Below are 18043 nucleotides of genomic sequence, written 5' to 3'. Positions count from 1 at the left end.
TGTTTGATTTTGTCTTGAAATATATGATGTGGCTCTCAAAATAAGATTAAATCAAATATTTTGCTTTCATAGCTCTATGTGTAAAAAAGGTTCCCAGCCTCAGGCAAATGGAGGACTCCAAAGGTAAAATGAGGTCAGTCCCTAATAAGAATAGTGAAGAAAAAATGATTAATTTCTTCATACGAAGACATACTCTGTCAATTACCTGACCCATCCTGATGCAAATCAGACTTCTCCAAGCCAGTGTGTAAACTGCATACCTGCCAGTTAGCCACTCCTTCTACTCCCTCCCCACCTCTCTCTGCCTCTCTCGCCGTCTCATTCTACTCATTCATCTCTCGTTCTGCCAGCTGCAAGGCAGCGAGCGTGGCTGAAGGACGCGACGCTTCGGTCACACAAGCAGAGGGACTTGGGGAGCTCGATCCGACATGGGGGGGTAAGATGCCACTGGCGTGTCTCTTCCCTACCCTGTCCTCACCCTTGGAACGTCCCTTCTAGAAGGACGCTCGGATGGAGCGCTCCCACATCTCCCCACTTGTCTGCTCAAGAACACGGGACAGCATGAAAGACTTGGAAAGGGGGGAGTAAGTCAGGCGGCTTCCTCGTTTTCGAGCTGATACCTCAGGTCTGATCTGCTTGTGCACTTCTTGGACTAATGCTGTCACTGTGTCCAACAACGGCTGGAGGACGGTTGACGGTCAAGATTGAGAGGATTTCACAATTGGGTGAATGGCTGAGTCAAACTTTGCCAGAGTTCAAGGAGATAGAGGCTGGACTACAGCAGAACTGATGTATTTGTTTAGATAAGAAAATGGTTGTCAGAACGAGAACAAAAACGTTTCGATTCAGGGCTTGGCTGATTGGGATCAAGCCTCCGATTACATTTTGCGGCTTTTGAGGGTTTGTCCTTTCCTGCCTTACATCCATTTTCCTCTAACTGGTCATCTCAAGAATACTGTAGTACTGTACCGTCGACCTGGGCCAGCAGGCAGTGGGGTGGCCTACAACACCTCCTGAGAGCTGGGCACCACCGGACCGCCATCAGGGCCTGTGCTGGCAAGATGGCCGCCCTCGCCAGTTCCCTCATCCGGCAGCGTCGGGAGATCAAGGACCCCCAGACGAACCGGCAGATTGCCAGCAAGCGAAAGCCTTGCCCGAAAAGCAACAAGTCCCTCTGCCAGAAGCAAATCCTCATTTTGATATCCAAGGTTCGATTATGTGGCAGCCGAGGGAGGAAAATGGAAAAAAGACCAGGTGAGTTGCACTTTTCTTAATCTTCTCCACCTCCTCCAGTCCATGTCTGTCGCTTTTCTGACAGCGGGATAGTGATGGCCTAAGGCCAGGAAGCAAATTAATCCTGATTGCAGAGGACATCCATGCTGTAATTTCCAATCCAGATTTTATAATCCCAGTCTGGGAATTTTTCCAAGTGATCTGTCTTTTGGCTGGACATAAGCAGGAATGGGATCCCTTCCAGTCTGGTTTGCAAAGCCACCGTCCCAACTTGTGTATGCTTTACTTTTTGTTTCGTTTCAGTTCATACTGACGCAATATCAGGATTAATCCATTTTAGAATTGAGAAGCTGAGTCCACAGAATCTAATGTGACCTGGTGGCTTGTGTTCTTCCTTTGATTCTTTGATTCAGGTTTAGGGTCATCTGTATTTATCTTGTTCAATGCTAAAATCTAAATCCAAATGCAACTTTTGACTCACTACATTCCCTAAGAGACATTCTAAACAAGGGGTCGGGAAACTTTTTATTCAAAGAGCTATGAAACCAAATATTTTTCAGTGAGACACTATCTTTCAAGACAAAATGTAACAAAGCTGCCAAGCCTGATCTTCAGACAAATCTAATTCTTCAGTAATTTTTATTTCACTTTGTGACTTTTGATGGTTTTATATTATGTTGAATAATAAAAAAGCCAGAATATGTGTCCCATATCGACAGACATCCCAATTAAAATGTGTCTCCCTACCGCAGTTTAGAAATTTTTGGTTAATTTTTGTCGTGATTAATAGTTTTAAAACAAGGTGTGAGCAAAGTTATTTCGTAAAAATGTTATAAGATACAGCAAACCAGAAGGATACAAATCCATTTACCTTGAGCTATGTGACATGGTCACAGTTCTAACCTTGGAAATCGAGTGGACATTAGTCGTCCTCCTTTCGGTTTTATAAATGCAAATCCTTGACATCTTTGAAGTCTACAAACATTTGTCTTAAAAGTATTTTTGCACATATATGTTTTTTTCCATAACTTTTCCAAACTACACTCTTAAACAATATCGAGGGAATGGTAGTTTGCAGATATCACACTCGCATGTGTATTCTGATTTGCAGGAAAAACATTGTAATGGCCTTTCTTCTTACCAGTCTGAATGGTAAAAAAGTGCTGCTACACTCTAGCCGCTCGTGATAAAAAACACAGTGTTGCACTTCTGGCCTAAATGTGTTAAAAAAGCAAATTTTATCTCCTAGTCAGATGTACTCATGAAAAGAGCCTGGCTTGCGAGCCCTGCATTTCCGACCCCTGCGCTAAACAGAAGATTGTCTTGTGTGTGTCATTGATGTGTAAATATCGTGTTCGCCAATTTCTTCCTTCCTAAAATTTTTCAATCACTTTTTTCTTGACAAGATGATAAGATGTGATTTCGATCATTAGTTTCACAACAGACGGCGATGCGGTACTTGCATCTGATTTCTTTCGATTGATTGGTTATAACAGACAATCAGAATGAATGAATGAATGAATGGACTTTATTGTCATTATAAAAGTATAAAACCAATTGGATTAGATTGGTATTGAAGGAGCTGTACGGAATTTGAAACTTTTAAACTCTCTTTGGCCAGCTCCTGTCTTAAAGTCATGATTGCAGCCTTTGGCAGTTTGTTCATAATGCATTTGCAAGCATTTATAAGACACGGTCACATAAAATTCTTCTTTTTTCATCTTCTTGGGGTTTGGGTTGTTTTTTGCACTATACTTAGTGTATGTCCCTTGTTACTGTTACCATTTTTTATGCTACACTAACAAATAGAAAAAAAGGGAGGAAATTAGCCTGAAGTTGCTCGGTGTTGTGTTCCGCGGCCGGAATAGCTTTGCTGTCATGATTACTGATGTGACTCACCTGTGCCCGCTCATTTGGTACCAACCGCCGCGGGTTCTATTTGTCCCTATTTGAACCTAGTCCTGTCTGTCCCCTGTGGTCAGTCTGTCTGCGAACTTCAGTGTATACTAGGCAAGCCTTTTTCCACAATGACTCCCACCTGTCCTGTTTTTGCTCCCGTCTGTCTCCGGCTACAACCTGTTTTGATCCTGACCACGTCTGTTCTCCTGTCCCGGCTTATGACCTATTTTTGTCCCTGACTAGATTTACTCTCCCATTCTGGCTTACGACTCGTTACCGACCCCGACCACGTCTTACTCTCCCAGTTCCGGCTACCGACCAGTTTTTCCGTCCCTGACACCGCCATCGCTCGCTACGGAAGATCCACTTCCGTGTACGGATCCCAGTCCGAATCCGAGAGCGACTTGCTTCCCGCGTCCAGCGAACACCAGATCGTGGGCGCAGCCCTTCCTCTTTCTTTCAATAAAACTTGTGGTAAACGTCACTCAATTGGGTCCGGTTTCTACCCTGGTATTGACACTTTGCTAAAAGTAAGATAAATGAGATAGGCGCAGTCGAAAAAATACAAGTGCTATTTGAACTCAGTTGGGCATTGTTTACACATACTTAAAAGAAATATTCTAATGCACTACTTTTTAAAGACACACCTCCCTTTCAATATTTGATTAATATTTTGGCATACTCAAGGATGTTTAATCGAGAGACAAAAACATTCAAACCCTACAACTAAATAAATAACGGCTTCGAATTTTCCATCCATAGCGATTCCAAGATGATGCGATCTTCCTACGTCTTTCTGCAAGGTGTGAAATGATGCACTTGGATGTGTTTATTCGGAAAGTTCCCAGTGTCAGTAATTACGTGGGCAACCTCCAACAGCAAGCGGCATCTGCCATGCAGGCAGTTGCCCGCTTGCGTGATTACAGCCGTAAAATATGTGGGACAGGTCGGGAAAACGGTGACATGGAGCCATTGTCATGGGAAACATCGCTATCGGCACGGCCCTACACACTGATGGATTTATTATGGTAATGGCGAGACCGGAGTACGGAGGCTGAGGTTAAAGAGCTGTTATCCATTGGCCGTTTCAATGATGGGGTCTGTGTTAAGTAGCACGTATGGCAACGTGCATCTTCATCATTTCCTCAAGGAGGTTTGGCATGACACGCCTCATCCCCCGCCCGTCTTTAGCGTGTCCTCCCAGAAGCTTAATGCCTCAATGCACGCTTGAATGTTTTCAAGGCTTTGCAGCAGTCGCATGACTTCTGAGACGATATTATACATGAAACGTACTGACAGGGTTTTTTTTAAATATTCTGCTTGCCTTGTTGAGTCGTGTCGGGACGTCTCTCTCTGTCAATGTTATATGCACAGAAACTTTGGGCCGCTGCTGTTATTTATAAGTGCGTGTGCGTCTTTGTGTTTTTGTTTTTGAAAGCCAGCCAACCAGCAAAAGGAGGCCACATATAAGCACATTTGATTTTTTAATCCACTCTGGATGGATATGAAAAATAAAAAATACAATACAAATCATCTAGATTACCATATGTTCACCCCATAAGGCACATAAATCTCAGATTTTCATCAAATTGTAGGGCAGTGCGCCCTGTCTGTCATTCAGAGCAGTGGTCCGACCATCTCGGTGGCCTTAGGGTTGGGTGCTTGCTCCTGAGAATGGGACGTCACACGTTTGAGCCTTGCTGTGATCCCAAGAGCCAAAAAGAGATCCGCAGGTTCAAGAGCGTTCTCCGTTCGGGCCCCAGTCCTGTGGAATTCTCTTCCCCCTGATATTAAATCTGGAACCTCAGTAGAAATGTTTAAATCTAGGCTTAAAACACACTTCTATTCTATAGCATATGAATAACCTTTATTCAATGTTGACAATATATGTGTATTATCTGTTATTGCAACATCCTGTAATAATAGTCTGTGGTTTGCAGTAATCTGTGCAGCCCTTTGAGACTCTTTGTGATTAAGGGCTATATAAACATGACTTTACTTGACTTGGCCGTGTCAAGACTCTCAACATTTTCGCGTGAAAGCCCATGTTTTTGTGAAATCGTTCACATTTTCCAAAAAATGCGACTCTTGAGCGTATACTGTGACTTATAAGCGTCTCTTGTTTGATGGCCTTCATATCCAGCTTGCGCGGAAGAGGACGTGTGACGTTACACGCGATGCATTGTTAGCAGAAGTGCTCATACCCTGTAGCAATCTGAAAGTTATTGTGCTACCGGAGTCTAAAATTAGTTGTTCCTGCAACTATGAATTAAATCAAAAGCTAACTTCCCCTCCATTGGATGCTGTTGGTATTTTCATCTGCCGTGGTATCTTGATTTCTACGCTACGCGGAAGAACATGGTAACATGGAAACTGAGTATTTAAGATTAATGAATCGAAGGTTGGTAAGTTAGAGGAAACTGAAAACAACCTCCGTCAAGTTCTTATACGTGTGTTTTACTTTGTAATCAATACTTAATCGACCACAACCAAATTCACTTTTGCAACCGCTGTATTTTAACACTTGTATGCTTGTCTTTGTTGGGCCGAAAAATGACCCAACCCCCCCTGCATGATAATGTCCCACTACCCACGCCTTATACGGCGGGTGCGCCTCCAGTCTGTGTTAAATTCTGAAATAGAACCAACTACGAAGAATTACGGGCATGAACATACGGTAAGTAATTTACATTTTTACGGATTGTGTACGCCGTATAGCAATTTTTGTACGAGGAAACATTTTTTTAAAAAGGCCGATCTCGTCTTGCCCATTAGGCTAGAATCAGAATTGGCTACTGATAGTGAACGAAAAGGTCAATGTAGATTGCTGCTGAAGATAAAGTCAGCAAAACCCTGTACTTCTGAGGATAATAAGCAACACAAAACCTATTGCAAGTATGAAAAGAGCTAAGAAAGATGCGCAAAAATTGTTTGTGTTGTTTACTTGGCAAATAAAATGATTTTTGTTTTTAGTGTACATACTCTTTCTGTGAGTAGATAGGTGCCACATTGTGTTTGTATAGTTTACTATAATAAGAGGAATTGCAATCATTAATAAGAGACGCATTGGTCTGAGGTTGACTGGTATATATAACCATATATGTGTTATTCCTATTTCAATGAACAAGGATGATACAAGCCTCTGAAGGATGTATCAAAAGGGTGGGCCACACTTTGCCCACCTTTCCCTTGAAGGGTACATAATCTGAGGTGTCCTTAAATTGTTGAAAGTACAATCTTTTCTCTATCAAGTAGGTGTTAAGAATACCCAACTGAGTTCAAAGAGCCTTTATAAAAAGAAATCCACCGTTCCTATCTGCTTTTATCTTACTTTTAGCAAAACTGTTCAGGACATGCAACACAATAGGTAGTAGTAAATGGGGAGGGGTACGTTGGAGGGTGACTTTATGCTTGTCATCTCAGTCTTTTTGTTAGTGTAGCATTAAAATTGTTAAAGTAAGAAAAGGCCTGTTTCAAATACAGTCCAGACCCTATCCCAAACCCCAAGAAAGATGAAAAAAGAAGAGTTTATTTGATCTATGAAATGCACGCACTTGCATGCGCAACATAAAGAGCTTAACAGAGGTTGCAATGATGACACAAGCCTGAAGATGGCGTCAGCAAGTAGAAGAGTTCCAAATTATGTACAGCACCTTCAAAGTCGAGCGCCTGTACCTGCTTGTGATTATTGGATGAGCCATGTGCCCATGTCCTGGCCTGACCCACATACCTCCTTCCGTTACGCAAGTCAGACAACCAGAGGACCCCCCCCCCTTTCCAAGGTCACCTCGACCCACAAAGACTCCCCAAATGAGCTGCCCCCCCCCCCATGTACAATCCTACCCCTCCATGCATCTGAGGCAGGTGGGCATTCCATGCAAAGTAACACATCAGCAGATTCATGTGCTCACACAAACAAATGATGGGATGCCAATTTTATCGAGGATTTAGGGCGTCAGGTTGTGTGAGTCCCTACCCGGACCTTTCTGTGAGTGCCTGAATGTCTGCTATAATTTAATGAGGACGTTAATCCGGTATTGGATATCAAAGGCATACCGAAATAACTGGTGTTGTCCTCTGGAGTCGCCAGGAAACCGTCAACCCCACCCGGACCAAGCCAAACCAGGCGGGTTTGGGGCTGGCTTCATAATTTCGTATTGTTATCAAACACACGTTTAATTGGCCCTCTGGACCGCACCACAGCGGTTTTGTTGATGTTAGTTTAACCTGCATATCTCCTTCTTAACCATCTTGTTTTGGTCCTACTGTCATGGATTCCACTTTGCAAGGACGTAGGTTTGATCTTGGCATTGTTGGTGACATGGCACATTTTTTTAAGTGATTACATCATATTGGTTGAGACGAGAGGTAAGATCGGGCCCAAAAAAAATTCAGCCCAACACCACCTGAGTCGCGGGTATATAAACCCGAACCCACCAAAACCCGACAGATTAACTTGAATTGGTAAGCGAGCCCGAAATAAACCCGAATATTTAATTTGCCGCCAAAGTAAACAGGAAGCTTTAATCTGGCCGTGCGTACTTCAGCGCCGAACTTTGCGTTTCGGCTGACTTATGCAGCTTGGGGTTTACTCTGGGCCGAGTCCCTTAAATCAAGTGTGCACTGCAACTGGACAAAATGGCACCGAAAAAAAAATCAAATTCTGCAGATTACAAGCTGTAAATAGTGAAAGATTTTGCCAAAAAACAGAATGAAAGTTTGTAAAGGTTGTAAGCTATTGGCAAGAAGCAGAAATGATGTCTGACATACGGGAGGTGGAAGGAGGAAGCTGTGCGTCTTTCACCCCAACACCGAGGAGGAAAAAGTCTTTGTGTTAAGTGCTTTGAGTTAAACTGATAGTTTAGTAAGCATTTTCTTTATCTAAATTATTACTTGAGTAAAAGTAAGTGCATGTTGTGTAGATCCCCCTTCAAGGAAAAAAAAAATAAAAAATGCCAAGAAAGAAGGCTGACTTAATAATTGAAACTTTATTATTTCATTAATTTATTAATGTTGATTTATTTGAGACCTTGAAATAACTCTTTTTTGCCTGTTCTTGAAATAGGCCTCTTCTAACTTTCACCATTTTCACGCAACACTAACAAATAGAGACAAAAAACCTGCAAGGACGGGCATGGCGTCATTCTCCAGATTGATCGATGGTTTAAACATCACTGTCAAGCTCTCGTTTGTGCGTGTACAACTTAGACTGCAATGTTATGGACGACAGGCAGGCACAGGCAGATAAAGGGCGGGGCAACTGTCAGAATGCAGAATACAATACATAGCAAAAATCCACGATGTATCAAATCCAGGAAAAAAAACGCAATACATCGACGGATTACTGTACTGTAAAACTTACCAAAACCAAACATAAACCAAGTATTTATTAAAAAAAAAACGGTCATGTGCTAAAAACTGAAAATAAACTCACAGGAAACACAAGCACATAAAATGAATGAAAAGTTCCTGAAACAACCGGGTTACACACCGGCAATCAACCAATGGTAAAAGCAATTAAAGGACCGTTTCAAGTACAGTCAAAACGTCAAGTCTAAACGTAATCACTGTGAATGTGTGAACCTGGAGTGTCATGCCCAATTTCGTTGTCACAAAATGTTAACCCATTTTGTAACAATGACAATAAAGGTATATTCTATTCTATTCTATTCTAATGAAAATTTCCAAATAAACATGGTTAACATTTGTGAATCGTATGCCCACTTTCCTTCATCTGTATGTGAAGTTTTAAGCATTTTTTTATATTGTTCCCTGAAAATGTTTCGGCCTCTTTTAACTGGGTTAGCCATTTCCACCAAATCGGGTCACTTTGGACCCATTTGTCCCAGGGCATTGCAGGCCTTCAAGCAACGCTGACGCTTCAAGATCAGGATGGTAAAGCCCGCATTAGCATTTTATTTGCAATCAATTTGCCGCATGGTTTGTGTGCAGTAAGCGAATGAGACGTGGATCACATGACGATGGCGCTTCTGTGCGATGCTTTGACGTGCAACTACTGTCGGTGAGCGTGACATTGTCCCTGACCAGTCCGAAGCCGTCAGACTTATTAAGTCGTACGTCTCTTGGTCCGCTGAAATGTGTATTTACCTCTCACGCAAACACACACAACAACCTGTCTTGCATTTTATTGGTACACCCGATTCCCATGGCCCCTAGGGTGCCGGCAGCTTGGCTAAAAACTGCTTTCTGAAGGCGTTTGACTAAAATCATAATTTCTACTTGACTAGCTACCATATACTGAGTAAACCAGGGATCAGTAACCCTCCAACCTCGCAAGCCAGATATGGCTCTTTTATAGAGTTAATTTGGCTGAGAGATCAAATATGGCCGATGCAGACTTTCTCTGTGTTGTTTCAATTCTAGTACAGTGGAACCTCGGTTCTCGACCATAATCCGTTCCAGAACCCTGTTCGAAAACCGATTTGTTCGATCACCGAAATCATTTTTCCCATTAAAAATAATCTAAATCATTTTAATCCGTTCCAACACCCTGAATGTTTACCTTGAACGTTTAACGTAAACTTAAAGCTAACCCAGGCTAATCGTGTGTTCGCGTTATCGTAATCTTCCGTACGAAAGATTACGCTGACATGAACGTGTAAAAATAAAAAATCAGGTCGTTTACAAGTCATTTAGCACCCGGGTCTCCACAACAAGTGGTGAGCGGTTCATTGGAAAGGGGGCTCCATTCCAACACCCTCAATGTTGGGTTCCGTTCCAACACCCTGAATGTTTACTGAATGTTTAACGTAAACTTAAAGCTAACCCAGGCTAATCGTACGTTCGCGTTATCGTAATCTTCCGTACGAAAGATTACGCTAACATAAACATGTAAAATTTAAAAAAAGGATAAAGAAAAGAATTATGAATAGGATTCCTTACCTTTGTGGTGTTCAGCAGAAGGCACAGGCAAGATCAGCAATAGTTGTACGCACTACTTTTCTTTTTTCACCTGTAGCAACTTTGCTGCTTGCACTGACTTTCTTCGGAGGCATAATTAGGGGCTAAAACACTTCGTACACCTATATTAAAAGCAAAAGCAAAACAAAGAACGTTGGTCACGAAAAGAGCGATCTACACCCGTACGCCGCTCAGCATTGCACCCTAGCATACGCACTCACGCATTACCGGCGTTCGAACTCCGATTTTTTGACCGAACAGCGAAGCAAGAATTCCTCTAAATTTTTGGTCGGACACCGATTTGTTCGAACTGAGAGGCGTTCGAAAACCAAGGTTCCACTGTATATGCAAAGCCAAAGCAACGCTGGAGTGTAAAATGTTTTGTCGAGGATTCATATGGCACAGTCCCAAGAATAGTTCACACAGGGGTGTCAAACTCATTTTAACTCAGGGGCCACACGATAGATTCTATCGGATAGAACAAACATTCTGTCGGAGGCCGGACTTGTAGATTTAAGAGAAGGAAAAAGAGAAATAAAGAAATAAGAGAAAGAGGGAGGGAAAAGGTGAGAGGGTGGGACAAAGAAAGAAAAAGAGAGAGGGAGAGAGTGTGAGAAACAAAAGGGATAAAAAGTCGTGAGAGGGGGAAAAGAAAGGGAGAGGAGTAAAGAAATCCAAAGAGAAATAGACAGAAGGAGAGAAAAGAGAAAAGAAAACGTGAAGGGTAGGAAGAGAGAAAGAGAAAAGAGAGAAAAGGAAAAAAGGACGTTAGAGCAAAAGAAGTTAAAAAGACACAGAGAGAGAAAGAGACAAAGAGCAACAAAGGAAGAGAAAAAGAGAGACACGGAGAGTACAGTGTCTTTGTGAGAGGCACCTTGCTTTGGCAACATCAAGTTGACATATTTCAACCTGCAGCTTGTTTTTCTCTCGTGGTTCTCTGAGTGTTGTCTCGCGGGCCGGATTTAATCCCTTAGCGGGCCTGATTTGGCCCGCGGGCCGCCTGTTTGACACCTGTGGTTTACAGTCACTAAACAATCTGAAACAGAACAAACTGAAAAAAACCTGAAAACGACAGCCAAGTACCCAAAGTAATTTGCTTTGTTAGGGTTGGTGGATATATGCACACACAGCGGGCTCCCCTCTCTCCCGTCCGGCACTCTCTTGACGAAACATTAAATACATAAGAATACTTCTCGTTTGCAGTATTTTGTGAGATTTTTACAAAATTGAACCACTGATGATAAAAAACAACACTCAAAATGAGCCTCAAAGATCTTAAGTAAATGCTGGAGTGAGAGAAATTTTAGTGGTATCTTTGTTTAAATGGGACACAGGCTCTGGCTTTATTATTATTATTTCATACATTTTATCAAATCATCAGATGTTATATATGTCATGACCAGATCGGAATCAGAACCCAAATGCGTAGCGTTAACCACAAGTTGATTGATAGAAAGAGGAAGGGCAGTGCCCGCGATCCGGTGCTCGCTGGATGCGGGAAGCAAGCCGCTCAAACAATCGGATCGTGATCTGAATATGGAAGTGGATCTTCCGGAGCGGGAGATGGCGGTGTTGAGGACGGAAAAAACACGTCGATAGCCAGGACAGGAGAGCAAAGACGTGGTCGGGATCAAAAACGGGTCGTAAGCCGGGACAGGAGAACAAACGTGGTCGGGGTCAAAAACAGGCCATAGTCAGAGACAAACGGGGAGATAAGGAACGGATGGGTGGAAAAATGGGTGCAAAAAGCGGGACCGACGGGAGTCAGAGTCAAAATGCTTGCCTTGTAGAAACAGAGGTTCGCTGACGGACTGACAACAGGCGAGTGAAAGGACTGGGCTTAAAAAGGACAGGGAACCAATCAGATAGCCCGCCGCGACTGGCGCCAAACGAGCGGGCATAGGTGATCCGAATCATTCATCATGACAATATAGTGAAATAAAATGCATTGCAGAATTGGCTTTGTTTGGAGAGCAGGTTTATCGGTTTTGTTGAATTCTGTTTCAAAATATATGGTGTTCTGTATACTGATTGGTTAAATGGTCACCCCGCCGCTTTTCCTTATCACTAACTTTTTTAGACTCGTTATGGACTTATTGTATCACCCTCAAAAAAGTAACAAAACACATGAAATCACAATAAAATTAGATATGTTCCCCCTGAAATGCAATCAGAACGACACAGATTGAACAAGATGAAAAAATAGTGCATAGCACGGCCACAGACCATTGTGGAAACAAGATGGATGCATTTACCCCAACCCCCTAATTTCAATATTGTATTTTATGGTTACGAAGTTGGCTTATACGTGAGTATGTACGATAAACGAAAGCGCTAGCATCCCGATTGAACTGTGCCATAGTTAACATCATTTTTATCACCAGCTTTCCATTTATTTTGCCTTCTCCTTTTACTTTCCCTGCGGAAATCTCGAAATATTTACACAATCCAACATGCGTCTCGGCACTTAGAGTGCGTCTGCCAAATGAATGCATGCATTGCGTTGAATAATGTAGCTGTGCTGCTAGCATGTGCATATTTTAAACGTTTATCAACATTGATTCACGATCTGCATGTATTGTATGAAAAATGGCACAAAATGCTTTACAATGTTTATCGAAGGAGGGTGAAAATAACAATACAGAGGTGTCATGCCAATAAATCTCTCATTTCGATTCGCATATTTGCTAGAATGGACGAGCAATACAGTAATACTTATATGAATACTGTAAGTCCAGTTACCATTTACTGGTATTCAATCCCCTAATAGAATGAATTATTTCAGCTGTTAAGTGATTTTATTGCAGCTTTAATTTTCCTTTTTCTTCAAAACGAAGTCTGCGCAGACACGCAACACATAAAGCCTGTCTTTTCTAACGGAATCTAGGTTACACGGAATGAACAGAACAACAATGACGGGTGGATAATAATAAAAAATAAGATAAAAAGGCTGCCAAAAGAATCTCAGCCGGACCCGAGCGTAATATAATATACATCACATGATTCAGATATCTTTTCAGGCCGGCGAAAAAGGTCTTAGATGCCCAACAACTAATGAGATCAAATCAATGAAAAAGAAACCACATTATGGCAGCTGCCTTACATTTCTTCAATAACTGTCCCCTGGTGGCCAAAACAGGTACTTGTAAAGTTGGCCGTTTTGGATATGTGCATTTCTCAGAATTCAATGCAATGAAAATAACTTGTTTTTATATTCCTAAATACAAAAACAATCTTTCTCTCTCTCACACACACACACATAAAGTCACGTTTCAAACATCAGTCTAATTATATCTTTTACACGTTTATCAATCTTATATTATTTTATTGTGAAGTCGCGCTCATGTGTGTTCCTTTTCCTGTTTGTGTCAATAAATCCACACCTGACCGGAAGTCCCCTGTTATGTCGGAGACACGTTTTTGGCAACATGCCATTCCGTCAGGGCTGGCTCATCCTCGAGGGAGATTTTAAAACTTAATATATGTTTTTCCTTGGGTAATACTGCCACCAAAGAGTTTACATAATGTTTAACTCTAACATACTCCACAAGAACCAGCACAAAACATACATTACATTGTAATTAATTCTCAGCACTCTGTTCAATATTTATCACAATGTCAATATTTAGTTTTATCTTTTGAAAAAAAAATAGAAATAAAAATCACACAACGGACGAGTACAGGTACAAGAACTAAGTATCAGTACGGGGTTAGATAGATAGATAGATAGATACTTTATTCATCCCCGAAGGGAAATTCACATTTCCAGCAGCATCCCTGAGCTGAGAACAGTACAATAATAAAGCCAAAAGAATGCAATACACAAATACCCAGTGTGACGTGCAAATGCCCACTGTAGCGTGTTATATAGAGTAACTAAATAGTGCTACACAGAATACATATTGCAGTAAGATTCGGTAATATCCAATGTAGGTGGTGTGGTTTAATGTGGGCCTTTACTCTGCCGGGTGGAGTTAATACCAGTGTCTGAAAAAACATGACAAAAAGTTACCGGACACCAGCCGTAAAGTTGCTTGCCCCATTTTTCACAACTTGAAACACAATAAGGCGACTAATCACAAACAAAAAAACTTTGTTGCAAAGTATTAAGGATTAATAATCAGAATTTATAACAGAACAATACTTTAAAATTAAGTTTATTACAAATCTCCTAATAACATTCATTGCATGTTTCATCTGCCATCAGTATGTACCGGTATTGACTCATCTTCATTCATTGCATGTTTGCGTTGCGTCGTCTGCTTCAAGCCACGTGAACTCCTCTTTCCACGATGCTTTTAATGTATGTTTACGTTTTGTAGCGTCATCAATTTTTTTAGCTTCTTTTGAATAATTCTTCTGGGGCTGAGGTTTTGGCTTGATTCCTAACCACTTCTCCATTTTCTTGTGTTCTCTGTGCGTCTACTTTGGCAAATGCACGACCTTATAATGTTTGTTTACGTTTTGTAGCGTCATCAATTTTGTTAGCTTCTTTTGCATTTTTCTTCTGGGGCTGAGGTTTTGGCTTGATTCCTAACCACTTCTCAATTTTCTTGTGTTCTCTGTGCGTCTACTTTGGCAAATGCACGACCTTATAATGTACGTTTACGTTTTGTAGCGTCATCAATTTTGTTAGCTTCTTTTGAATTTTTCTTCTGAGGCTGAGGTTTTGGCTTGATTCCTAACCACTTCTCCATTTTCTTGTGTTCTCTGTGCTTCTACTTTGGCAAATGCACGACCTTATAACGCTCGGCAAAGTCCGGGAGCACGAAGTTATTCGATGTATGCTTCTGATTGGCTCCCGTGTATGCAAATTGCCAAACGATCCGAAATTCCCAAATTTCCAAACTGAACGAATATTTGAAAACGGAATGAAGGAAACGTTTGATTTCAAAAAAAATCTTTCAGTTTCTTTTTTTTCTTTTTTCCTTGAAAAAGTTGTCGGCCACTCGGGCGCAGACGTTTCAGACACTGCTAATACCAGGCCTTTGTTAAAGCAAAGTATTCGACATCCCACCTGCATTTCTTTTATAATACGTTTTGGAAAACACGTATTTCTGACAGATTTAAATGTATTTATTTGTAAGTTTAACACAAAATATGTATTTTCCAAACATGACTAAATAAAAATGAAATATAAAAAAGCCATTAGCACTACCAATACTTGCTGTTGGAATAAATACAGTACAATACAGTGGGACCTCGCTACTTCGCGGTTCGGCGTTCGCGGGTTCAGAGCTTCGCTGGCCTAAAAAATAATAATAATAAGATAAAATAATTTATTTTTTTATTTTTTATTCTTTTTTAAGCATTTTTGAAGGGGCGTCGCTACTTTGTGGTTCCACATTCGCGGGTTCAGAGCTTTGCCGGTCTAAAAAAGATAAATAATAAAATAAAATAATTAAAAAAAAAAAAAAAATTAAAAATATATTTTTTTTAAGCATTTTTGAAGGGGCGTCTCTACTTCGCAGATTTTCACTTTTCGCGGGTGGTTTTGGTCCCCATTAACCGCGATAACCGAGGTCCCACTGTATTCAAGTGCTCTGAAGAAAGTGTGACCAATTTCGATGTATTTTGCAGTTGTTTTTTTTTCATTTTGCTTACAATGCTCGCGATGAAACATGTCCAATTTTAACGACCTCAACAAGAAAAATTAAACCTCCCCAAATCTCGTGCAGGAAACTTTTACCCCTTGGTGGGCAAGCGCACAGGTGCGTGAAATGTCCTTCACTTGACAGACTGCAGCAGCCGCTTGATAGCAAGCACACACGCAAACACATAGAAAATATCTGACACGCTCTCGTTTAGAAGTTCGTTTGCGTGCAGATGAGAGCAAAAAAGCACAGCCAAAGTTTTTCCAAAACTGGGGACGGTGCCATTGAATTATCCATTATGCAATTAGATCCGGAAAAGAAAGTGGACAGAGGGGGAGAAAGGGGGAACGCCCCCCTTAGCCGGTCATTAAAGGTAAATCCCATTTTTAAACATGCAAAATTTGAGAAAATGGTACAAGGATTTTGCATTATATATATATATATATATATCTCATCTCATCTCATTAGCTGCACCGCTTATCCTCAGTAGGGTCGCGGGGGTGCTGGAGCCCATCCCAGCAATCATCGGGCAGTGGGCAGGGGACACCCTGAACTGGTTGCCAGCCAATCGCAGGGCACACAGGGACAGACAACTCGCTCGCTCATTCACACCTAGGGACAATTTGGAACGGCCAATCCACCTGAAATGCATGTCTTTGGAATGTGGGAGGAAACCGGAGTGCCCGGAGCAAACCCACGCAAGCACAGGGAGAACATACAAACTCCGCACAGGAAGTCTAGTAGCTGGACTTGAACCCACACAGGAGGTTCCCAAGACCTTAGAACTGTGCCGCACACGCGCTAACCACTGCGCCGCCGTGCTGCCCTTATACATATATATATATATATATATATATATATATATATATATATATATATATATATATTTCATTGGTATACTCAAAATTTTGGAATAAAAGAGTATACGCCCAGTGATTTAGGATCTGGCATCAGTATAATCACACATGTACTTTTCCCCCTCTCACGACTTTTTATGTCTAGTTTACTGATGCGGGGCACTTGTGGCTGCCCCGTTGGCGCCAACAGCCACGGACCCTGATTGACTGTTGGACTCTTTTTAAACTCCTGCCTTCCTGAATGAACCCGTCAGATCGTCTGCGAACCTATGCTCCCAGCTGCACAAGCTTTTGTGACTCTCCGACTCTATCCTGCCCTGTTTTCTGTCTGATTCCCGTTGCCATCCTGCTTTCTGGACCCGTTTACGTTTTTGCTCCTCCGCCCCGGCCATCGACCTGTTTTTTCTTTCTGTCAACGACTGCCTTCACTCGACACAGAAGTGTCACTTCCGCGTTCCAGCTACCTGCTACCTGTGACCGACGATCATCGGATGGCGGATGTCCTGTTCTCCTTCTCAATGAAACTGAGTAAAACGAACGCTATTGGGTCCCGTCTCCGTTCCTGGTCCGTGACAGCACTAGAAGGGGCTGTCAATATCGAGGTCCGGTTTATCTCTGAAGAGTTGGATGACGCTTTGCACCGAAAAATAACAGTGACCAGATGATGGGGGTGCTGTATCTGAGACAGAACCGGAGGCTTATCCTGCTCCTGGTAACTGTGGAAACCTGATTAATGAGGGGGTACAAAACCCCACCCAAAAAAAGGCCTGGAGAAGGATGTACTTGCACAAGACACTCCACCGCTTGACTCACAGCATGGACCAGGCTATCACAGTTGCGCAAACAGGCACTCACATTCACCCAACACACACACATATGAATTGTCCTTGTGATAGCAGTTATACATTTATATTTCATCCATTCATCCATCCATCTATCCATACATTTTATGTATCCGGGGTCAGGTAGCAGCCTCAGCAGGGAGGCCCAGACCTCCCTATCCCCGGCCACTTCATCCAGCTCATCCGCCAAGATCCCGAGGGGTTCCCAGGCCAGCCCAGAGCCATAGTCTCGCCAGTGTGTCCTGGGTTGTCCTCGGGTCCCCCATGTCAGTGGGACATGCCCAGAACATCGAAGGCGTCCAGGCGGCATCCTCATCAGATGCCCGAGCCACCTCAACCGGCTCCTCTCAATGCAGAGGAGCAGCGGCTCTACACCAAGTCCCTCCTGGCTGACCGAGCTTCTCACCCTATCACTAAGGGAGAGCCTAGCTATTTCAGCCACTTGTATCCGGGATCGTGTTCTTTCAATCATGGCCCACAGTTAATGTCCATAGGCTGATGACCAAATGATAATTCAACTCAATTCAAAATTTGCAAAGTAATGAACAATAACTGTAGTGCGGATTACTCTACATCTAATTATTTTGGCACTGTATTTTTTCCTTTGGCATATCTATGGGTGACATTCTTTCATCGTAAGCGCTCATAAAATTGAGGTCAGAGAAACTTTGTTCACTACAATCTCAGTGTGTTTCGT

General features: G+C 42.2%; 1 protein-coding gene across 1 annotated transcript in view; it reads left to right on the top strand.

Annotated features, from left to right (window-relative positions):
• The first annotated feature begins 353 nt into the window (after positions 1–353).
• Positions 354–18043, top strand: part of fgf11a (fibroblast growth factor 11a) — a 70665-nt gene continuing 52975 nt past the window's right edge. The window contains exon 1 of the mRNA XM_088346878.1: positions 354–1254. Coding sequence (XP_088203004.1) covers positions 1062–1254 — 193 coding nt within the window. The 5' untranslated portion in view covers positions 354–1061. The remainder of the gene's footprint in view (positions 1255–18043) is intronic.

This window comes from Urocampus carinirostris, chromosome 11 (assembly GCF_059441175.1).
Source record: "Urocampus carinirostris isolate Australia breed hairy pipefish chromosome 11, RoL_Ucar_1.0, whole genome shotgun sequence".
In the NCBI taxonomy this organism is placed as follows: Eukaryota; Metazoa; Chordata; class Actinopteri; order Syngnathiformes; family Syngnathidae; genus Urocampus; species Urocampus carinirostris.
Note: the sequence above shows the minus strand (reverse complement) of the source record. Positions and strands in the feature narration are given on the sequence as shown.